The sequence below is a fragment of the Eupeodes corollae genome, chromosome 1 (assembly GCF_945859685.1).
Source record: "Eupeodes corollae chromosome 1, idEupCoro1.1, whole genome shotgun sequence".
Lineage (NCBI taxonomy): Eukaryota > Metazoa > Arthropoda > Insecta > Diptera > Syrphidae > Eupeodes > Eupeodes corollae.
The window spans coordinates 270,676,418-270,701,115 of NC_079147.1; the positions used below are offsets into that span (position 1 = coordinate 270,676,418).

At 37.1% G+C, this 24,698-nt stretch overlaps 3 protein-coding genes across 6 annotated transcripts in view; 2 read left to right on the top strand and 1 right to left on the bottom strand.

Moving 5' to 3' along the window:
• Window positions 1-8,528: 8,528 nt before the first annotated feature.
• LOC129941501 (cytosolic Fe-S cluster assembly factor NUBP2 homolog) lies at window positions 8,529-9,667 on the top strand. The gene is made up of 4 exons (XM_056050170.1): window positions 8,529-8,753; window positions 8,808-9,078; window positions 9,145-9,316; window positions 9,372-9,667. The coding sequence occupies exons 1-4, from the start codon at window positions 8,643-8,645 to the stop codon at window positions 9,601-9,603; spliced, it is 786 nt and encodes a 261-aa protein (XP_055906145.1). The 5' UTR covers window positions 8,529-8,642; the 3' UTR covers window positions 9,604-9,667.
• Window positions 9,668-9,751: 84 nt separating this feature from the next.
• On the bottom strand, window positions 9,752-10,766 carry LOC129941500 (GPN-loop GTPase 2). Its single transcript, XM_056050169.1, has one exon. It carries the CDS (start codon window positions 10,713-10,715, stop codon window positions 9,780-9,782), a length of 936 nt encoding a protein of 311 aa, XP_055906144.1. The 5' UTR covers window positions 10,716-10,766; the 3' UTR covers window positions 9,752-9,779.
• A 2,107-nt stretch (window positions 10,767-12,873) lies between these two features.
• Window positions 12,874-24,698, top strand: part of LOC129940535 (mucin-2) — a 97,807-nt gene continuing 85,982 nt past the window's right edge. For 3 of the 4 annotated variants that reach the window (XM_056048909.1, XM_056048910.1, XM_056048912.1), the window contains exons 1-2: window positions 12,874-13,517; window positions 22,959-23,445. In XM_056048909.1, the coding sequence (XP_055904884.1) occupies window positions 23,012-23,445 (434 nt within the window). In that variant the 5' untranslated portion in view covers window positions 12,874-13,517; window positions 22,959-23,011. Of the gene's footprint in view, window positions 13,518-13,621; window positions 13,936-22,958; window positions 23,446-24,698 lie in introns of those variants that run through there. The other variant, XM_056048911.1, reaches the window with a different exon arrangement.

The following is a 24,698-nucleotide window of genomic DNA, read 5'->3' on the forward strand; positions in this document are numbered from 1 at the left end:
CAAAAACAAGAAACTGACAGCCACTGGCTGTTGATGTTCAGTGCTGCCAGTATAGTATGATAGCAAAACTGCTCATTGACTCAATTTCATGTAAATTTCACTGACGCCACTTGCCAGTGTTATGTGCCAGTGAATCATGTGTCAGTGTAGTGTGATAGTCAGTTTTTAAGGCGTCAGTTCACTGATCGACTCGAAAAAAAATCAGGTGTCAGTGAGTTTTGGGACACACTGGCACGGGCCTGTCAGTAAGTGTGATAACCTTTTTTGCTCAACTGACCACTGATAAGCAATTGCTTCACTGGCGTTAAAACCACGTCGTTTTTGTGACGTCACTGCCTGTCAGTGGTCAGTGAATTCACTGGTAGTGTGATGCTAGCTTTAGTTTTTTGCATATACCCATCAAGAAAGAGGTACTTGATATTACTCTTACCTCAGACTCGATCCACAATCTGATTTCAAACTGGCATGTCTCAAAAGAGAAGTCCTTCTCTGACCACAAATACCTTCAGTTTGAGCTCAAAGATGTGGCAAATACATCTACGGGTTTTCGAAATCACCGTAATACAAACTGGGAGCGATATAGGGAGGTACTAGCACAAATGCTTAATCACAACCTTCTTAAAAGCTCCTCCAGTAAAGATGAACTAGACCTTTCTGTGAATCATCTCACCGAAGCCTTTAATGAATCAATGGGAACTTCAGGCCCTGTAACAATTTTAAAGGGGAAAAAGAAACCCCATTGGTGGCGTAAAGAACTAGAACCATTCAGAAAGAGCTGTCGCAAACTCTTCAATAGATCTAAGTACACTAGATCTCCTTCTGACTGGGACTTATACAAACAAGCTCTAAAGCAATATAAAAAAGAATTAAGGAAGAGTAAGAGGCCTTCTTAGAGAAACTTTTGTGGTAAAATAGAAAATACTTCCGAAGCCTCAAGACTAAGGAAAATTCTCTCAAAGAGTCCAACAACACCCAGTGCTTTAAAGACATAAGCAGACACGTGGACTATCACAGATGAAGAATCTCTTAATCTGTTATTAGACACCCACTTTCCAGGTAGCTCTAACATACTCAATGACTTAATATCAGAGTCTCAAGCTTCTACATGCCATTTAGTTGATCTATTAACGCCGGAAAAACTGCAATGGGCCATAGAAAGTTTTGATCCATATAAATTTCCAGGACCAGATGGAATCAAAAATGCTCAGACATGATCATTTCACCATTGGAAATCCCATTGACAAGCTGTTTAAGGTTGAGATATATTCCCAAAGCCTGGAGAATGGCAAAAGTAGTCTTTATTCCTAAAGCAGGGAAACCCTCCCACGTTAACCCTAAAGATCTACGACCAATCAGCCTATCATCCTTCCTTCTTAAAACCTTGGAAAGATTGATTCAAATTTACATCAGACATAACTTAAAACTATGTCTCATTTCCACAGCTCAACATGCTTACTCTAAAGAAAATCAGTAGAATCAGCACTTCACTCGCTGTATTGAACATTCCCTCGAATACAAAGAATATTACTTAGTAGCATTCCTAGACATTAAAGGAGCTTTCAACAACGTCAGTTACCAGGCGATCACAACAGCAATGGATAAACTGAAATTAGAAAAATCACTCATAGATCATATAAGTTCTCAAAAGCAAGACAATAACTTCTAGCATGAGAAGTTTTACTACCACCAGATCGGGGAATCGAGGCACCACCAAAGGTGGGGTTCTTTCGCCTCTTTTATGGAACATGGTAGTAAACGACCTACTTACATCATTGGAAGCAGAGGGTTTCAGGGTGATTGCCTATGCTGACGACGTTGCAATATCCGTATCTGGGAAGCACCCCCAAGTTCTCTTTGAACTCAAACAAAATGCCTTAAATAGGCTAACAAAATGGGCTAAGCAATTTCGATTGGACGTCAATCCACATAAAACAGAATTAATACTCTTTTCGAGAAGATATAAAATCCCTCAGATTAGCCCAGCCAAGATTAAAGGAACACCATTAAGCTTTTCCGATCAAGCTAAATATTTAGGCCTCATTTTAGACAAAAAACTAAATTAGAAGGCATTGATGAAAGAGTAAAAAAGGCTACTGTAGTGCTTTTTACTTGTAAAAATGCCATAGTTACAAAATGGGGCTTCTCCCCAAAAATAACCCACTGGCTATACACTTCGGTAATCAGACCAATACTCATTTATGGAGCTGTCGTATAGTGGACTGCACTGGACAAGATGGTAAATCTAAATAAGCTCATCAAAGTCCAGCGGTCAGCAGGTATGTGCATCACAGGAGCACTTCGCTCAACACCAACCGCAGCACTGGAAGTGCTTTTAAACCTAACACCTCTTGACATCTTCTTCAAAATGGTGGCAGCCAACTCATGTGTGAGGCTTAGAGCCACCTCTCAATGGAACAGTAACAATACTGGACGTACTACTATTCTAGACATTTTCAGATCTATCCCAGATCGCTTAGACTATACCACCCCAAAAATGGTATTCGGTGTCCATCCCTTCAAGATCCTCCTGGGAAGAAGAGAGATCCCTGGAAGACGATGCGGTACACTTCTATACAGACAGACGGTTCAAAGACCGATCACGGAGTTGCAAGTGGTATCTATTCGGAACAACTGAATCTTAGTCTATCCTATAGACTTCCCAATCAATGTAGTGTATTCCAGGCAGAAGTAATATCGATTAAAGAAGCACTATCCTGTCTCAAAGAAAATGTTATATCTTGTAAGGATATACGAATCTTCTCGGACAGCCAATCCGCTCTTAAAGCTCTCGCGTCGGTCTCCACAAACTCTTAAATAGTCCACGATTGTCGATCATCTCTGAATGAGATGACGCAACAGTTTAATATTCATCTCTTTTAGGTGCCGGACCACAGAGACATTCCGGGAAATTGCAAAGCCGATGAGCTCGCCAAAAACGGAACACTTCTGCCTAATGTTAGACAAAAACATAACATAGGAACACCACTTGCTACATGCAAATATCTTCTCAAGCAATATGCTATAGAAACAACAAATGCTAGATGGTCACAAAGTACCACCTGCCTAGCAACCAAGCAAATATGGCCAAGTATAGACTTAAAACGCTCAAAAGGCTTGATATCCCCGAGCAGACAAAGTATAAGCTCTACAAATGGATTAATAACGGGACACTGGCTCATAGGAAGACATGCTCTGAGGCTAGGAGTCTACACAAATGACTTCTGTAGAAGCTGCATGGACGAGGAGGAAGAGGAAACAGTCCAACACCTTCTATGTACATGTCCAGCACTCTCCAGTAGAGGGAATAACTTTCTCGGTAATCCCTTCTTCGATAATACCAGACAAAACGTCTCTAACTTTATTAAAAGTAAGAAATGGTTTGTTTAAGTTCATTACTCTCCCATGAGTTACCTCATTAGGGGTATCACAATGGACCCTTGAGGTCTACGTGTGCCAATGACATCTGGACAGCCACTCCAACCTAACCTAACCTATATACCCATCAAATAAAAAAAAACCGCTTGTCAAAATTCGTGCTGCGGTAATGGAACGTTGATCCGATTTCACTTTGAATAGCGCGATACTTGGGCAACTTTCACATTTAAAACTTTAAGCTTTTAACATTCGACAAGAGTTACAACTTGGGGAAGTGAAAAATAGGGTCTATACCAATATTTTACAATTGATTCAAAATTCTAAATTTGGAAGAAAGCTTTCATGAAATGGATATGGTACAGGTGGTGGTAGCGTACGAGTTACATTACTTAATAGGTATGTTCCCTACGTTGACCAAAACTGCCCATTTTCCAACATTTGTTGCCCAAAAGCTATTTCACACTAAGCAAATTTGGTAGTTTTGGGCAGAGGAAAGCATCCAAGAAAAATCTTTAGGCAGAAATTGTTGTTCTGTCAAATTTCACATTGTGGTACGTAAATTAAATGTTTTTATCGTCCTTTGTTCATTTTGCTTCGCAATGGTTGATAATTCTTGCCAAGAAGACGCTTTACACTTTTTTGCTAATTTTTTTCTTTTTGAGAGAAATTGTATCTTCACTCTTCAAAATTTGATAGACCAACAATTTCTGAATACAAATATTGTGGAAAAACCTTATATTAACACAAAATACAGAATTTGATGAGTGAGTTACCTAGGGAATCAATTGTCAATTAGATGTGCCTACTATGGCCAAAATTGTTTCAACAAAAAAGTGCTGTGAAATGTAGGCACAAATCAATTGAAGTCTGTGCTATAAAGTATTAAGAGCGACCTACTTAATATGGACTGCTAGTAGACAACTTCTCGTTGGTGTCATTTATTCCTTAACGCTACTAGCCTTTCTGTAGGTTCAACGGACATATTTAAAAACTTTTGAATAATAGATGTCTTTAGTTCCTTGGCATTGACATACTATATGTACATGGACTGCTAGTAGCCAAGTTCACAATGGTTCCACTTTTAACGGACAAAACTCTAGCGCAAAGAGGGGTATGCGGAAAAATTGTGTAACATTTACATTTAATACTCAAAATCACAGCGCACAGCCTGTTTCTACAAAAAAAACATGGCATAGTTTGTTTTCAACAAATTATACTAGATGTCAATACTTTCTATGTCAGAAAAAGCTTATCTCAACTAAATACAAACAGATGTCGCTAAATATTTCATAACTTCTTTTGCCACTGTGTCTGGAAGGGCTAGTGTAGCTAATTTGAAGTGGAACCATTTGTATTCAAATTTTGTATGGAAAATTCACACCATTAGCAGTATGTCAATGTTCCTTGGACAAAAAAAAATACTTTTAAGCGTCAAACCTACGATAGAGTAAGCATAGCTAATGTACTTTTAAAGAGTATTTATACGAGAGCTAGCATCGACTAGAATTTTGTATCTAGTATGTCAATAAATATTTTATTCCCAGATCACCAATTTAAACTCGTTGATTACAGTGATTGATCATTACTTCAATATTGGCTTTATACATAATATAGCTGCCTTGATTAGCTTTATCTATAATTAAAGTCTCAAACTATAAACAAATTGGCTTACCAGTGATAAACGAAGTAAAATCATCATAGATTAAAGACCGTCCACAGAAAATAAACTCACCGTTATTTCAACGAATATGTGAAATTACAACAATGAGAACATAAGTTAAAAATTGTGCCGAATTGTGAATCTGAATGAATTTCACCCAAATCTGTAACCCAAATATGAACTTTAACATCAAATTTTGTGGTTCTGCAAAAATGAGGGCAAAATCAGTGACACAAAACTTCTGCATAAATAAGAAAATTTTTTAACAAACATTTTGAGTACATAATTTAAAATCATTAGCATTTTCTAAAATCTAAGTAGGATTAAGTTCGAAAAAGAAAATATGTTTCCTCGCTTTAATATTTAAAACATGTTCTTTTAAGACCCCTATATAACTGTAAATAAAATCAGAAGGAAATTTGGTCTGTGGTAATGGATAGTGGTGGTGCAAAATCGTATCGTCACCTCCTAGTAGTGCCCGCTGGATAGCCGAAAGATGAACTAACGACGACCGTTGAATCCATCGGATCCAGATCTGTGTTACCTGAGTTACCTTCTCAGGAAGTAGGAGTGAAAGACCAGATATCGCTCTGAAGAACCAGCTCTAACGATATCAATCATGCGCAGGCCTCACAAATGTTAAAGTGTGATGAAAACACAATAGCTTCGGATGAACGATTCGCGCAAACGAAAAACGAACCGACCACGTAAAGCAGAGCAGCTTGCCGATACCCTTGCCGAAATCAAAGCTGATGTGAGAGCCCTTCAGGAGATGCGATAGAAACTTTCGGGAAGTAAGTGAAAGAGGGACGACACTCCGCATTAAGGCCAAATTCAGTACCTGAGCCTTATCAGCGCGCATGCTCCGACGGAAGGGAAGGATGACAATACCAAAGAAGAATTCTATAAGCTCCTTGTCAAAACATATGAGCATAATGTCCCAAAAACGACGTTAAAAATCTACTGGGAGATTTTAACGAAAAAATTGGTAAGGAAGTCATCTTTGGTAGGTCAATCGGAAGACATAGCCTGCACGACATCACATTTGAAAACGGAATCAGGCTTATCGACTTCCTAGCCGAGAAAAACATGGTGTTGAGTAGCACCAGATTCCCTCATCCAGATATCCACAAAGGTACTTGGTACTTGCAAACAAATCGATCATGTTGCTATTGACGGAAGACACTCCTCCAGCATACTTGGCGTTCGTATAGATCAGCCAACATCTATTCCGACCACTGGTCCTAAACTGCTCGTACAAATATTCATGGAAGCTCTTAGGTGAACAACAACCTCGAGGAGAAGGTTCAACGTTGGAAGACTGCAGCAGGAGGATTTGCCAACCGAGTACCTCTAGAGCTTGCGAGAAAATCTACAACGGACGAGATGTGCCCAGAGATCCACTGGCAGCTTTGCAAACAATCTATCAGGAATGCTGCAGAAGAGGTGCTAGGTTTCTCACAGCCACCACCAAGGAACTTCTGGTTTGACTCTAGATATGCTCAGGCAAACAAAACCAAAACGGAGGCATACAGATTATGGCAGCAAATGAGGAACTTCCCGCCAGCTCTCGACAAGAAAAGGGATGAGAACCGCTTGCTCAGAAGAAAGCAAAAAGCCCATGAGCAGCGTGAATTCGAGGAGATTCAGGGATGTTTTAACAGGAAACAGGTGTGGAGCTTTTATAGAAGAGTCAAAAAGAAAACAACGGGATTCACTAATCGCCCTGGAGTCTGCAAAGATAAGGAGGGGAATACCGTAGTCGAACTGCAGTCAATGCTAAAAATCTGGAGAGATCATTTCAACCAGCTGCTTAATGGTGATGAAGTCAACGGTTCCGCCAGCGAGCAGCCACGTCAAATCCATTTGGTTGAGGATCTAGAGTGAGGACGTTCTGCAGGCGAAGCTTTTTAAGTACGCTGGAGCAGATCTTTTACTAAAATTTTGTCGGAAGAAAGCATGCCCGACGATTGGAATCTAAGCACCATTTGCTTGATCCATAAAAAAGGTGACCGCCTTCTCTGCACCAACTACAGAGTCATTAGCCTTTTAAACATCGCGTACAAGATCTTGTCCAACGTATTATGTGAACGCCTGAAGCCATTTACTGACGAACTAATTCGCCCTTACCAGTGTGGCTTCAGGCCTGGAAAATCTACCATCCACCAAATTTTCACTCTACGCCAAATCCTGAAAAAGACCCTAGAACATAACAACGAAACACACCATCTTTTCAATGATTTTAAAGCAGCTTATGACAGTGTAGACAGGAATGAACTATACCGTGCCATGTTGAGTTTTGGTATCCCTACCAAACTGATACGACTTATAAGTATGACGCTGGAAAATGCTCATTGCTATGTTAAAATTCGAAGAGACTCGACCGAAACCTTAGAAACAACCAGAGAAAGAGTGGTGCGCAACACCAAACCAATACAAGTGGCACCATCTTTCAAAAATCCACACAATATCTTGGATATGCAGATGACATCGACATTATGGGAAGAACCAAACGAGCAATGACGGGTGCTTTCTCTAATGTCGAGTTGGAGGCGAAGAAAATGGGTCTTGACATTAACCAGGACAAAACGAAGTAATTAATGTCGTCAAATAGAGTCGATTCTTACCGTAGATTTGGTCAAAATGGCAATCGACATGTACAACTTCGAGGTGGCAAACGAATTTATTTATCTGGGTACTGCTGTTAATTCTGCAAATGACATCAGCGCGGAGATCAAACGCAGAATTACCCTTGCTAATCGCTGTTTCTTTGGCCTAAGTAAGCAGTTGAGTAATAAGGCCCTTTCACGAAGTACCAAAGAGACACTGTACTTTAATCATCCCAGTCTTGCTGTATGGTGCAGAAGCATGGACCCTCTCCCAGGCAGATGAAGGATCTCCTGGTATCTTCAAGAGGAAGGTTCTGAGTACGATCTATGGTCCGGTTTGTGTCAACAGGCAAAAAAGCAACTGGCGGGGAAGATTTAATCAGGAGTTATACGAGCTGTACAGCGACTTGCCACTGGTCAAAAAACTGCGTCTACAACGCTTAAGATGGCTAGGGCATGTCGAGCAAATGAACATTGAAGCTCCAGACCGTAAGATATTCAACGCCAAGCCTGAGAGAACAAGAGTGATCAAGTTGTGGCCGACGCACGTCAACTTGGTATTCGAAACTGGAGGCACCAAGCTAGAGATCGAGTAAGCTGGCGAAAGTTATTACTTGAGGCCCAGGAGCACAATGTGCTGTAGCGCCAACTAAAGTGAAGTAAAGCAAGGTTCTAGAAAGTTGATCCAATCTTTCTTTCAAAATAAACAAAAGAGGTTATTGCTTGCGAGAAACTTAGTTTTCTTTACCGATATCTTAAACAAATTCTGTCTCACTTTTTATAAAATCATTGTGACATCAGTGTAAGCGGGGTTATATGTTGGCTAACTGGTAATATTTTTCGAGCTGAACACAGCCTCTTACAGCTGTTTTTGAGTCATTCTATGACAGTTCGAAAAACAACTGATAAAAACAAATTTCATCACTGTTTAACTTTTAACAATTTACTTTAAATTTTATATTCTTGATTTTTGTATATTCTACTTCAAACTTAGAAAAATGTTAGACAAAGTTAAGCACGTTATTCTTGTTCTCTCTGGAAAAGGTGGTGTAGGTAAATCTACTGTCAGCACACAACTGGCACTTGCTCTTAAAGAACATGGACTAAAGGTTCGTCTCCAAATTAGACTTCATTCGAAAATTCATATTGTGTCTTGTGAATAGGTTGGTTTACTAGACATCGATTTATGTGGTCCCAGTGTTCCCTACCTCCTCGGTCTCGAAGGCAAAGAAATTTACCAGTGTGATGAAGGTTGGGTGCCAATTTATTCGAGTGAAGACAAAATGCTCTCAGTGATGTCAATTGGATTCCTTCTAAAAAATCGCAACGATGCTGTAATTTGGCGAGGTCCAAAGAAAACAATGATGATTAAACAATTCCTTACCGATGTCAAATGGGATGATTTGGATTATTTGATTATTGATACTCCACCAGGTAATTTATATAATACCTATGCAATCATATTTTTGTTCTTGCTTCAAATTTATTGAGTCTTCCTAGGAACCTCTGATGAGCACATCACTGTGATGGAATGCATGAAAGAAGTCAAATGTGATGGCGCAATAATTGTTACCACACCTCAACAAGTTGCCTTGGACGATGTTCGAAAAGAAATCACATTCTGCAAAAAGACAAACATTAACATTCTTGGAATAATTGAAAATATGAGCGGGTAAATGGGTGATGGCAGTCTTTTACATAATATTTTACTATTATCGTCTTTTTAGATTCATTTGTCCTCATTGCACCACCTGTACGAATATATTTTCTTCCAACGGTGGCGTAGAGTTGGCTAAATTTGCCAATGTACCGCATTTGGGAACTTTGCCGATAGATCCGAGAGTTGGCGTTTTGAGTGGAACAACTTTGTCAGTCCTAACAGAATTACCTGACTCAACAACTGCCCTTACTTTCAAGAGCATCGTTGCTTCTTTGACAAAAACAGTTGAAGCACAGTAAAATTTGTTGTCATTTATTTGTAACAATGTATAAAAAATGTAACTTTTCCAAGCCTTTTCCTTTATTTCTATGTTTACAAATGAATGTGTTCAGAATCAACCATGAAATCTCTGATTTTGGAATCTTTTCTATAAAAGACAAACTACAATTAATCTTAAATTTACATTTTTATTTATTTAAATCATAAAATCCACATTGCATCCTCCAATATACGGATCAATGTCCTGAGAGCTCCTATAACTCTCCGATTCAGCACCAACTGCACAGGCCATAAGTGTATTGATGGATTTTTCTTCTCCTGCTTTGTACACATATCCGTTTGCTTTGTCAACCAAATTTTTCAACCGCAATAAACTTTCAGTATTCTTAACATCCAGAGGCTGGAACGACACAAGACTATAATCCTCTACCATTTCAACTATGGCCGCATTTAGCTTAGCATATTTTGCTGTTATTGGTGAAGAGTCAAGAGCTTCAAGCAAATACTTCAAATCCAACACGTCTGTGTAGAAATCTAAGTTGAAGTGTAGCTTCGTTTCGTTTTTCTTAAACAAATCGGCTTTGCTCAGGACATTCACATGAGGCAGGCCCATTTGGAGCATAGTGCTCAGAGCCATCAACAGGGTCGCCACGAATTTACTTGGTTCTGAGCAATAATGTGAATCAATCAGGTTGACAACACACAAATGATAGCTCAAGCGTTCTAGTTTACCAAAAATGTTGGTCATTGATTTGTGATGCGTGTACAGCTCCACTTGGCCGGGACAGTCGAACAAGAAGTAGTTGCATGTGGACTTTTTAAGTTCACCCAGGAACCAATCGAAGTTCTCTTCCAAATATTCCATACAGTACATTAGAGCTCCATTTGGACCGAGATTGAGTTTGTCCATGACATCTTCGACTGTGATTAGTTTCATAACATCGATTGCGGGCGAGTAGTTCATGTTTTCATTTGCGGGATCCAGATTCACCACACAAACGTTGCGTCCGAGATCTTTGTAGAAATCGTAGACATGTTGACAATATGTTGATTTACCAGAGCCTGGTGGGCCAATTATAAGTTGGCCGTAGAGAGGATTCAGGAATTTAACATTACTTGGAGCGGATAACATTTTTATTCCGTGAGAAATGAAAACAAAAAATAAAGTTTTGTTTGTGTGACAGTGACAGTTGTTCATATTTTGAAAATGCGTTCAGAGAATTTCATTTGGAATTGATACGTTCAGAAATTATCAAGATAAATGGACTCATTCAGGTTGCAATACAAATCCATTTGGATAAACCTTATATCATTTCAGACAAAGTAGTCCGGATTTGGTTTCGTGGTTAAATCCTATTAAAAAGCAACTGTTTGAGGAAATTAGATTATGTAAAGGCACTTTTTGCAACAAATTAAAAGTTCAAAGACTTTCTATGTATGTTTTAAGCACTTTAAATCATAATAATTATTGTTTGTTTTTTGAACAAAATCTGTAACGTCACGCCTTTTTGTGCTCGAAGAACTAAATTAAATAGTCTCTTAAAAAAGCTACAAATATTTGCTTGCAAAAAAAAGTTTTTAGTTATAATTTCTGCTCCTGCTTTAGACTCTCAAATACAAGATTTAAAAGTTTCATAAGATACAAAAATATTTGCCTAAAAAAGTTGTTTTCACCAATTATTAGATTTAAGAGACATCTATCACTCAACTATCTTAACTTCTTGTTTGCATGTTAAAGTTTTGAAAAAGTGAAATACTTCTGTTTTATAGAGATCAGAGCTAAAAGTTCTCAGAGTGTTGGTAAAAGACAAAATATTTGTTTATTTCTGCACTTAATTTAAGTGTAATGAAGTTTATAGGAAATATTTACCTACAATAGGGTCAATTACTTTCAAATCTTTTTGCAAAAGGAACAACAGAGAGATTTGTTGATATTTATTTTCTTTAAAGATGTTGTTTTCTTATGCATTTGTCATAAAAACCTATATTAAATAAAATTCAGTGGTTTCCCCATTTTTTCTGCAAATATGCCTTTTATAACAATAGAAAAAAAAAAACAGTCTTATTTAAAAACGCTTAATAGATCCTATATAGAGTTATTAATCTCTATAATGCCTCTAAACGCAAAAATGCTATTTATAAAACTTATGCAAGGTTGCATAATCCCATAATAAGCTAAACACGTTTTGAGGTTGAATAGAGCCTACATAAGGAAATTATTGTTATTATTATTTCGTAAATGTCATTTTGATTTGTCTCTATTATTGAAATTAAAAAGAAAATCATGCCTTTTCAGTTTAGATCTTTTATTATTGATTTTAATGATTTCAATTGCGTTTTACCAACTCCGAGAAGGCGGAAAGTTTATAAAATAAGGTTAAACCCAATGAGCCTAAGACACGAAGAATTTAAAAAAAAACATAGTTTTTGGAAAGAGAATATCATTAAAATTATTGGAATTACCCGTTCGGACCTCAGCAGCGCCAATAGAGGAGGCCACATTCCCATAGATATCCAAGTAATGGCTGCAATAAGATATTGGGGTCGGAACGAGGTGGGTACCATTGTACTAATATCCTCTTCACCACCGTCTTAAATCCTCGAACGGATGCTGAACGGTGGAAAGATGCTTTGGCGTCTGGAAGCAAAGATTCCAATTTTGTTATCAGGTATGAGGTGCTTCTTAGAAAATGCCAACACAACTATTATAGCCTTAGCAGTTCTTCATAGCTTGGCAAAATTTTAATATTTTATTTTATATGACAAACAGCTGATTTGATAGACAGTTAAATGGAATACTAAACTAAAATTTGTAGCAGATTTTTTTTAATAAATGAGAATTTTCGCAACGTTACATAGAGATTACATAAATTCTTATGCACTGCATAACTATTCATCTGTTTAGCGAATTCTGTTAAATAAGACTGTTATTTTATAACTAAATACTTATAATTGTAAAAACATTTTCATCATGCGAAATTACAAATTTTTTTCTGTTTCATTGTAGGAAAATTTAAAACATGTGCTTTTTAAATAGAACACAAAATTATTTCATATCTTCAAATGCAAAAAATAAAACAATCTTTTTTTATAATTACCCTCAATTCGACTTAATATAACTTAATAATTTCTCTGAACTCTTCCAAATTACTTTCACACTTCCCTACCGACTGCAATTAACATTATACCAATAATAACGAAAATTTCTTCTTCCATTCGAAGTCTACTTCGAATTTTCGAAATAATGCAACCCGTTTTCTATTATCCCAAAAGGTGATATGTATTTCTGTGGTTCCTAAAACAAAATGTGAAAAAATAATAAATAAACTCAACTATTTATTATAAAAATACATAAAAACTATTAATTATACATCAATAAATAAACTTAAATTAAAATTCAATCAAAAAACTCAAAATATCTGGCGAATTTCTGGCATGAAAATATTTTTTCTATAGGAATGTAGTGTGTTTGTGTGCCCAGTTGTAGAGTCGCCATATTTTTTCCCTCAAGAACTTGAGACCCAAAAAATAAAAATAAATAAAAAGAAAACTTTTTACTACAACACATCATTGAATTGATATTCAAAGAAGAAAAGAAAATTTTATTTGATTAGCATGAAAAACAATTGAAATTAAAGATAAAAATAAAACGAACATTCAACAAAAAAAAAAAAAATCAAAAACTTCACGTTTTCAAACCACAATAATTAAATGTGCAGAAGAAAAATTCTCTACACAGTGACCCAAGTAAAGTGAAAGACGAAAAGTTGAGAAAAACGAAAAAAAGAAAAGAACAAAATTGTACAATCGTACTCCTCCGCCGGACCTGGCTCAGTTCAGTATGCGCATGATAAACTGGAAGCTTGCGGTGGAGCTGATGGAACAAAAAGACGAACCATTGCATCTCTAGATACTGAATTATTTAAACCCAAAGGTAAGTTTGCGTTTGTTGTGTATTTGGTGTTTATCATTTTTATCAGTTGCAGTCGTACATTTTGGTGTGAGACTGAGCGCAAAACTAGAGTAGGTATTCTTTTGTTTAATTATCACACACGGACTACCGCAAACGGAGTGGACAGTGGATAACACTCTCTAACTTAGTGTCTCATCAATGGGATATGAAAGATAGTTTTGTATCCTTCTTCACACACAACACACATCAAAGTCCTGTTCAGTCAATCATACAAAATAAAACTGAAATAAATGCCCAAGTGTCCTATCCTTACCTGGGCCCGGCCGAATAGACAGGACTTGGGGTATAACTTGTGATGTGATCCGCAATCGCAGTTCAGTTTGAGAGTGGTCATCAAATGTGAAAGACATTTAACAGATCCTCCGGAATACAAAATCAAGTACTTATTCTATATATATTATAATTAATTAGATATCAGAAAATTACTTGATTTTAAGTGTAATTATTTTTACCTTTGTGGTGTTGTCGTTGGAATTGAAATGAAGAACGCAGTAGGTGAAGTTTAATCGTTAGATTCTTTAATTTATCGTAAATTTCGCGTTTTGAGACTCTTATCAAATCAGTTTAGACAGTTTTTTTGAATTAATTGTGTGGGTGGAAAACTTTTCATTCTGTGGTGGTTAAACCCGGCCTAGGAATGTAGTAGATATAATTTTTGTTTTGAACGAACTTTAACCGGGAATGGGTATTTTCTGCCGCCTCTGACATGCGCCCTAAAGCCAACCAAAACCACTACGTGGATAATAAAGTTGCAACAGCAGAAGAAGGAGATCTGGATTTGTATATTCGAAAATTGTATGTTTGCTGCAATTTGTAATGCAATTCTTATCCTGCCTAACCTACCCACTTTCTACATAATATAATATGTGGTTAGATTTTTGTTTTTCTTTTGGTTTTGCGCCTTGCAATTTTCTATACCTACATGAATTTTTAATGATGATTATGGGTAAAATCTGGGAATTTATCAGTGGTAGATTGATCTATTCTTTTGTGTTATTTAATATTTATTATGCGTAATAGAATCTTTAGCATGTACATAAGTCAACATGGGTAGGTAGGTACTTGGTCAAATTGAATTTGAAATGAAAAAAAAAATGAACTTTCGAGATTGGCGCAATTGCTCTGTTAGTGTGAAGTTTTTGGGACTTATAAACGAAGAAAACATATTAAATCATTTTGATAATATTATAAAATCTACATAGGTAAATAGACACCAATAGATAAAAGGCACTCGTCTATAGAAATGTGTAGATATTTAAAATTAATAAGAAAACTACCTATGCAAGTAAATTTCTAGGGACTATGAAAACCCTTGGGTCGCCTAAAGTCTACACATTTTTGATATTTTTTAAACGATTTGCGTACAGAAAAGATAAATACAATTTCTGATCATAAAATGCACTGGGGAAAAATAAATAATCACCCACATTCTGCAAGACATATTTTGTTCCGTGTTCGAACTTTCAACGTACAATAAATGTTAATAGAAATGTCGATCTCAAGGCAACCTAGCCTGAGATCCAATTAGCGCTGTAGTGCGCCGTTTTGATACCAAAAACTCGTTTGACCTTTGATTGAAAGGGATAGATGTATAGAGAAGCTTCATAGCGATTATGTTAGAGCCATTTTGTCGCATTGAGAAAAAAGATTGGGTCTCTAATCTTTGTCTCAGATAGCTCATCAAGTTCGTGAAAGAATGCTTTTCCAAAGTATTTCATTCTAGTGTTTGCCAAAGCAGGACATTTGCAGAAGAAATGGATTATTGTTTCACATTCTCTTTGGTCACTAGAGCTACGATAAAAGGTGTTGTAAGAGTTACCCAACATCTCTGCATGAACTCCTATAGGCCAATGTCCGGTACAAACCGCAACAATCCTGATTATGTCTTGCCTTGGCCTGCATAGAAGATCGTTTGTACGGGTTTTATTATAGGTGGGCCATATCTTCCTAGATATAATGCAGTTGGGTAAATTGCTCCACCTTCGGTTTAATTCAGTTTGGTAGATAGAAAAGATTTTACCCTTCATAGCACCAAGAGGAATGTTAACCATTTCCGCAAGTGAGCTATGAAGGGCCGATCCTTGCCTGGCTAGCTCGTCAGCCTGTTCATTTCCCACGGTACCACTATGGCCCGGAACCCAGATCATTGTGACACCGAGGTAAATATTCAGACTCGCAAGCTCATCGCGACATTGCTGGACCAATTTAGATGAGGATATGGCCGAGTTAATGGCTTTGACAGCTGCCTGACTGTATGTAAAGATAACCGCATTTCAGTTTTGGTTTGGGTTTTGTTAAGGTATCTTACATGGCTCCCTTATTGCATCTTACATGCCTCCCTTATCCAGTTCAGCCTGAAAAACGCTTGCAGTCAGGAAGCCTAAAGGATTTGGCTACATTTAGGGACTCATAGATCCCAGAACCAACTCCGCACTCCATCTTTGAGCCGTCAGTAAAGATGGTTGTGTCGAAACCTATCGACACGATGTCATCCTCCCAATCTTCTCTGGATGGGAAAATAACCTTAAAACCCTTACTAAGGCTCAAAGTAGGAGTGCAGTAGTCAGTGTCTACCGAGATAATATCTGAGGGAATCAATTTCGTTGTGTTGCTGTGACCATAAGGTTTTGACAACCAGCTATGTATTTAATAAAAAGGTCGATTGGTAGAAGATCCAAAATAACGTTTAAGGCGTCCGTTGGGCAAGTACGCATGGCCTATGTGGTGCCCACGCAAGCTGTTCTCTGAACCTTCTTTAGCTTATCTATATTATAGGCTTTGCTAAGAGCAGGCCACCACACAATCGAACCATATGTTAAGATAGGGCGTACTACGGCTGTGTACGTCCATAAAATCATCTTCGACTGAAGTCCCCACTTTTTGCCGAAAGTTTTGCTGCAGGCGTAGAAGGCAACACAGGCCTTCTTAACCCGTACTTCAATATTTAGTTTTCAGTTTAGTCTAGGGTAGTATAACTCCCAAATGTTTTGCACTGGAAGACATTGTTACGATTTGACCTTTGAGTCGAGGTAGCGTGAAGGGCGGTACTTTAGTTTTGGTGGTAAAGAGCAACAGTTCAGTTTTACTTTGGTTAACTCCTAGTTAACAACTCGTGGCCCAGCTGCTAACTTTCTTCAAAGCTGACTCCGGATTTCACTAATCACAGAGGTGTACTTTCCTGACACCAGTAGCACCAAATCATCCGCATGGGCTACCGCCTTCACTCCACATCTCTCTAATTTAACGAGAATTGTATCCATGACCAGAAGCCATCGAAGAGGCGAAAGGACACCACCCTGGGGTGTTCCCCTACTCACGTGTTTTGTTGCGATTGTATTGCCTAGAGTGGCTCGAATATTCCTACCACTGAGCATAGAAATAATCCATTCTCGAATGAAGTCTTCTACACCGAACTTAACCAGCGATTCTTCTATGGTTTCTGTAAGGACGTTGTTAAAAGCACCTTCTATGTCTAGGAAGATGGCAAGGTAAATTCTGTATAATGGATTGTTTGTTCTACAGTACGCACTACCTCATGGAGGGCAGTGTCCGTAGATTTGCCCTTAAGATAAGCATGCTGAGAGCTTTCGATTTTGTGATGTTTGTTGTTATTGTCACTTTTTGTGTTTTCATTTGTTGCCGCCGAAGATAAAACAATAATATGAAAATATTTGTTCCATTTCTTATATTTTTGTTAATCAGCTGCAGTAATAAACCCAATTTGGTCCAAGGGAAGGAAGTGAAGACTTCATTTTATGCACAGGGAACATAACTTGGCTTCAAAAATATTTAATGTTTCCAAAACTAATTTGGATTCGTGCTTTATGCAAGAGCGATACAAAAATCGTTGCCTGTCGAAGTTTCAATAGTTACAACAAATTTTAATATTGAATGTAGGTATGTACATATATACATTATGAATGTAGAACGACAACCGTCTGGAAAATTTATTGTTTATAATATCATTATAAAGTCTTCTTTTGCAAATCCAGAACTACAATTGTTTTATTTATTTAACAACAATTAAGAGATATTACTAATGTTTTGTATATAAAAAAATGTGTAACCGAATTCATTGTATTTGTTTGAGTTTTTATTTTCATTTTGTAACAAAACTAAACTACACCGAAACTTTTTTGCTTCAATTTGCTTAGTTGTCAATGGAAATTAATAGCAGACGATACCTACTTAGCTATCGTGCAAACGCTATCGTTTTGACGATATCACTTTGACGATTATCGTCTTACGTGAAGTGAGACTATCGTCGAAACGATATTGTCTACCGATTATCGTTTTACGGAATGACCCCCCAGGTTGTTGCTGCTGGTGAAAATGTTGTTGTACGAGGTTAGTGCTTTTGACGTTGCCGCTGATGAATTTAAGCAGATTGTTGTTGCTGATGATGTTGCCAATGGTGTTGCTGCTGATGATTATATTTATGAAGCTGCTGCCAATGCTGTTGTTGTTATTGATGGTGATTTTGTTGATGTTGCTGATAATGCTTCTATTTACTATCAAAATTCTGGAGGTCTTCGGACAAAAACAATAGAGTTCTATAATGCAGTGACGGATAATTCGTATGCTGTAATTGCTCTGACTGAAACTTGGCTGTGTGATAGTATAAGCAATACTGAACTGTTTGACGCCAGCTATGTCGTCTATAGAAAAGGTCGCTGTTCAATTACCACGGGTTTATCAAGGGGGGGTGGAGTTCTGCTGGCAATTAAATCTTCATTCAGGAGTATTTGGGTGGATCTTGATGATTCTTCAGGTTTGATTGAACAAATTTGTGTATGCGTCGATTATAGTCGTTCTAGAGATGGAGGAACTGTTAAGATATATTATATCTTGTCATATATACCGCCTTATTGCTGACAGTTTAGATTTAAATTCTTTTATATTAGTGTTGGGTGACTTTAATTTAAGTAACGTCAAATGGATTTACTCTAATGATGATAAATGTTTGATTCCGTGTAATGCCTTAACTGATTTTGAAGTAGAAACGATTGATTCTATGCTGACTATGAGTTTTGTTCAGTTCAATGGAATCCGTAATAGTATTGGCCGTATTTTAGACTTAGTATATACATATCGCACCTCCGGTGCAATAATGACGTAAATGCAATTTTCTTAAATGTTCAGGAATCACGGTTAAAGTTTGCTTGCTGATTAAAAATACTATATCGCCCTAAAATAGGCCTACAGAATCGACTTCAAGAGTCCTAAAAATAGCTGACTATTCAGTGAGTTAGAGTTCATATTCTTACCTTTTATATCTTTCACCTGTTTCTTTTTTGAGCTTGTGAAGGGTTTGAACTATTGTGGAGCGCAAGGTACATTACGACTTTGTTGCTCCGAAAAATTTTATAGTTTAAACTTTTGTGTCAAACAAAAAAGTGGCCTCTTTTGGGCACTAGCAAAGATACAATCACGTAAATTTTACCACAGATAAAACTTGACATTTGGGACATTATGGCGTTCTTAACTCAATTTCAGAAAAAATTGCAATTGCGTCGATATTGCACCGGAGGTGCGATATGAAGACTTAATTTTAACTTTAACTGAAGCTACTTTTTTATTGTCAAATAATAGTATTCATCATAAAGCGTTGCTCATCTCTTTTGATATTTCTTTTTTAAATTGTTATTCTGAAGATTCTAAACAATATGATTGTATTTATGATTTTTTGAAAGCAGATTATAACTATATTAATTATTATTTATCCTTGATTGATTGGGAATTAAGTTTATCGGGATCATCTGATTTAAATGATATGTTTGCTTTTGAACCAATTCGTGATGTCTCGTCTGTAAATTTGGGAAATATTTATGTCTCTAAAAATGATATTTTATCTGAACTATCATCTCTTGATGGCTCTCCTACTCTTCCGCCTGACAACATTCCAGCTATTTTTGTTAAAAATTGTAGATATAATCTAGTAATCCCGTTTCATATAATCTTTAATCTTTCGCTGTCTACAGGTGTATTTTTGGATTGCTGGAAGTACTCATTTGTCACCCCAATTCATAAGTCTGGTTCTAAGCAAAATATTGAAAATTATAGGCCAATTGCGAAACTACAATTGGTCCCTAAAGTCTTCGAAGCTATAGTCAAGCGAAAACTCTATTCTGTCACTCGGTCTCTTATATCCGAAGATCAACATGGGTTTGTAAGTGGTAGGTCTACGGTAACAAATTTGGCAATTTTTACCAATTTCTTTTGGGCTTGGGTTTCCATGCTACTTTACTGAGTTGGGTAATAAGTTACTTAAAAAACCGTAAGCAATATGTGAAATTAGGTTCGCATTTTTCGAAAACGATTTTCAATCATTCGGGTGTTCCACAAGGAAGCCATCTAGGTCCTCTTTTGTTTCTTTTATTTATCAATGATTTGCCAAATTTTATTTTAAATTCAAGTGGATTACTTTTTGCGGATGATTTTAAGATTTTTAGACAAATTAAAACTGTGTCTGATTGTACTCAACTTCAACTTGATATTGACAGGCTTACAAATTGGTATGATATAAATTGCTGGTATTTAAATATTCGTAAATGTTCGGTGATGTCATTTACTCGAGCTATAAATCCAATTTTATTTGCATATAACATCTCTCAGAGTGATCTTAATCGCGTTACGGTGCAAAAGGATTTGGGGGTTATTTTTAACTCTCAGTTGAGTTTCGCCTTGCATATGGACTTTTTGATCTCAAAATCGAATGCTATACTTGGTTTTATATTTAGAAATTCTAAGGAATTTAGCGACCCTTACACGTTAAAGACTCTGTTCGTATCCTTAGTTCGATCTAATCTTGAATATTGCTGTACAATATGGTCACCCTACTACAACAAAGGATCATTACGGCTGGAACGTATTCAAAAAAGATTTACAAAATTTGCTTTGCGTAGAACTTACTTGCATTCTGATATGCCTAGCTATAATATAAGATGCCAATTAATTCAATTAAAGCCACTCCAAAACAAACGAGATTATTATTTTGTAATGTTTGCCAGGGACATTCTGTGTAACCACATTGATAGCCCTAAGTTGCTGTCTTTATTTAATATCTATGCTCCTGCGCGTTTCCTACGACCTAGAGTAAATGACTTCTTTTATATCCCAAGACACAATACTAATTACGGTTTGAATAATCCTATATTCAATGCTGCTTCCTGTTTCAATCAATTTGAAAATTTATTAGATTTCCATTTAAGTCGAAATGAATGTAAGACTCTACTTGTAAATAATATATAATTAATTAGATTTAAGTTTAGCTTATAAGATATTCTATGAAAGTCAAATGTACTTGTTAGAGTTAAATAAATAAATAATAATTCTTGCACAACAGCCAATTAAAAGGGATGAAATTGAAGGTCTTTATGGAGAATTCGTCGAACTGTGGTGTCAGAAATTCCCATAGCAGCTGCGTGTTTGCGAGCCGAACGCCGGGGAGAACGCACAACTGACTGCCTCATACTTTTGATATTTTCCGGAAAAGTTTTAGAAAAAGTTAATTTGATTCCAACTTATATTACCTTGTTGACCAGTGTTATTAATTTATAGTAGTTGATCTTTTTAATAACAATGGATGTCTTGAGTTGCCTAGTAAATTGTTTATTCAGGTTCTTATTCTTGAATCACATTCTTATGACTTGTGCCGATGTTTCTACATGTGACAGTCCATATTCGCTTTGTTAAACCTATACTCAGCAAGCTTTGAGTTCGTTCTTTTCCCATTTGAATAAAATATTATTTTTCTTTTCACTTAAAAAATTAACATACCGATAAAAAAATTGTTCTTTGTTTTTGGCTCAATTATTGGACCATAACTGTACGTGCAATTTAATATTTATGAGGCGTATAAGCAAACGGGCCTTAAGTGCGTTTTACATTATTGTTAAGTGGAATTGGGAACTAAGAGAAGGGAATGTATTCGTTTAGACAGAAAACTAATTAAAATTAAATATGTTTTTGTTTTATTGTAGAGGAAAAAAAATTAATATCCCCGATTATGTGCCGTAACACTTACACAAATTGTAAAAGTGGAAGCAAATTGAATAAAAAAAATTCTTTTAATTATAGAATGGATTTTTTTTTACATTTTTTTTGAAGTCTTCATTCTTATCTTGTAGAACATTCAAGAATACAAGAATTCATGTTTTTGTCATATCATGTTTTTATTGAAAGAAATATAATTTTTAATACTTTATTACTTACTTAAGGTGGTCATACAGTTCTGTGTGAACTAGGTCCTCACCCAACAAACTTCTACATCTAGCTCGGTCCCTAGCTAGATATGTTCAGTTGTGCACTCCAAGTTGGGTGAGTAAGCTTTCCACTTGTGTGCGCCACCTGACTCGTGGCCTTCCTCTACTGCGCTATCCTGTGGGCGTGGATTTGAAGACTTTCCGGGCCGGAACATTGGTTTCCATGCGCTCTTCGTGAACCAGCTATATCAGTGGTAGGACTTTTATCCTTCTAGCTAAGCCTTCGTCGCTGTATAGCACGTCGTCGTTACATCTTCTTCTTCACTCACCTTTATTGTATACGGGCCCGTAGATCACGCGAACTATTTTTCTCTCGAAACGACCTATGGTGCTTTCATCCGCTTTTACCATAGTACATGCTTCTGAATTGTAAAGCAAGACAAAGATGATGAGGGTCTTATATAGCGACACTTTAGTAGCTCGAAAGAGGGCTTTACTAATGGTTTAAGAAAGTAAGCAAAAAGAAACAACGGTCAGCAAGAGTAATTCTTCATTTTATCTCAGCGCTGGTGTAATTTTCCGTGCTCATTGTGTAGCCTACGACGATTTTAAAGAAATCGGATGGCAGCGCATCACCTTGTATAAAGCCTTTTTTGACATTCAAAAGTTCTGCTAAGTTGTTTCCTTTAACAAAACGGACGAGTTTAGCAGGGATGCCAAAACTAGACATGGCTCACTCTATACAGCTCGTCCTTGTAGATGCTGTCATATGCGGCTTTGAAATCGATGAATAGATATTGGGTGCCGATTTGATGATCTTCTTAATAAATTGTTTAAAAAATCCAAATGGTTTTCAGAAACACAGATTTTTGGGCATACATTTATACATGAGTCGATACACGTTTGTTATCAACAAAAAACTTTTTTACAAAAAACTAATAAGATTTAACAAACACGTTCCAGTCGTTGCGAATAAACCTTCATGGTCCATAATTGAAAATTCTTCTTCTTTGTTTTGTTATCTATTTTCTTAACTTTGACACAAAAAGTTAAGCTGGTTTGGTAAGGTTCAATATATCTGTTGTTTAAACAGAATACCTTTGAGTCTTTTTAAGAATCAAGCACATTTGTCATCAAGTTTTTAAAGTTCACTTGTCGTTTACACTGTTTTTGATTCTTTTTTTTCTTTTCTTCCTAGTATTCATATGAAGACGGCAAAAAGTATTGGGAGTTAACTAAAAACGCTGAAAAATGGAAGAAGTTATAAGCATCAGTGATAGTGATGAGGAGGCTGCGCCTCTTCCATCATCATCATCACTATCATCAAGATCAACAGCTTCAAGTAAAAATCCTTCGACACAAAAAGGCTCAAAAGGCTCAATAACACCGACGTATTCGTCAACGTCAACAGCATCTTTATCATCAGGATCTATAACACCATCTCCCTTATTGAATATTGATTTGTCATCACAATTGGGCTTCGAATCAACATCTAGAATGGCACTGTATAAACCTTTAGGAGCTGATTTGCTTGCAGCACGACAATTAGAAGCATTAAAAAAGAAGAAAAAATCAATAATGCATCCATTTCCTGCAGTTAGAGATGTAGTTACTAAAATGAGAACGGTATTAGGAACTAATGATTTACAATTAAGTGTGCTGGGACTTGCTCAACAATATATCACGTAAGTACGATCTTAAGCATATATTTTATATTAAAATTTCTATTTATTATTTTCTTATATATACAAAATACAATAGCTACTTCAGCTTTTGAGTTTAGGACAACTAATTTTGTTTATGTAAAGACCGTTTATCAAAACGGGTTTATTTTGTATACTATAAAGATTTGGAAAAACTATAAAACCTTTGGAAATGAAATATTAATAAATTATCAATAGGTCGAACATTTTGCTAAGATCATTTGTTGGATTTGAACACTTACTTACTTACTTAAGGTGGCGCTACAGTCCGGGGCGGACCTGGGCCACAACCAACATGCGTCTCCAGCCAGCTCGGTCCCTAGCTAGCTGGCTCCAGTTTCGCACGCGAAGTTGATTGAGGTCCTCTCCCACCTGGGTGCGCCACCTGAGTCGCGGTCTTCCTCTACTGCGCCGTCCCTCGGGATTGGATTCGAAGACCTTCCGGGCTGGAGCGTTGATGTCCATCCGTTCTACATGACCTAGCCATCTAAGCCGTTGGACTTTAATTCTGCTAACTAGGTCAGTGTCGCTGTACAGCCCATACAGTTCGTCGTTATATCTTCTGCTCCATTCTCCATCTATGCGTACGGGACCAAAAATCAGCCGAAGAATTTTTCTATCGAAGCATCCTAAGACGCTGTCATCTTTCTTTGACAGGGTCCAGGCCTCAGCGCCATAAATTAGAACCGGGATGAGAGGACTTTACTTCTCAATTGCCTTCTAAGTCCAAAGAAGCAGCGATTTGCAAGAGTTATTCTTCGTTTGGTGGTACCCGTGGCATGATGGTTAGTGCGTTGGACTGTCATGCTAGAGGTCTTGGGTTCGATCCCTGCCTATGCCATCTAAAGTCTTTTCACGGGTACTGCCTCTTGCGAGGAATTGACAAATTCTCCAAGAGTAACTATTGTCATGAAAAAGTGCTTTCTCAAAATTAGCCGTTCGGAGTCGGCATATAAACTGTAGGTCCCCTCCATTCCTGACAACATTACTCGCACACAGGAATGGTTGAGAGTTGTAAGTCACTAGGCCTTGGTTCTCAACGGACTGTCGCGCCACCCAATTTATTTATTCTTCGTTTGATTTCAGCGCTGGTGCCGTTGTCTGTATTAATAGCGGTGCCTTGCTAGACAAAGTCCTTAACTACCTCAAAGTTATAGCTGTTCATGGTGACGTTTTGTTGTCGTCGTTCAGTGTCTCTCATTGACCACTAAACCCATCTTCTTCGCTTCCGTCGC

Bases quoted from the DNA above. Each gene is read 5' to 3' on its own strand.
- LOC129941501 (XM_056050170.1), top strand. From the start codon at position 8,643: ATGTTAGACAAAGTTAAGCACGTTATTCTTGTTCTCTCTGGAAAAGGT. The intron at 9,079-9,144 runs GTAATTTATATA...GAGTCTTCCTAG, and splicing joins GATTATTGATACTCCACCAG to GAACCTCTGATGAGCACATC. The intron at 9,317-9,371 runs GTAAATGGGTGA...TCGTCTTTTTAG, and splicing joins ATAATTGAAAATATGAGCGG to ATTCATTTGTCCTCATTGCA.
- LOC129941500 (XM_056050169.1), bottom strand. From the start codon at position 10,715: ATGTTATCCGCTCCAAGTAATGTTAAATTCCTGAATCCTCTCTACGGC.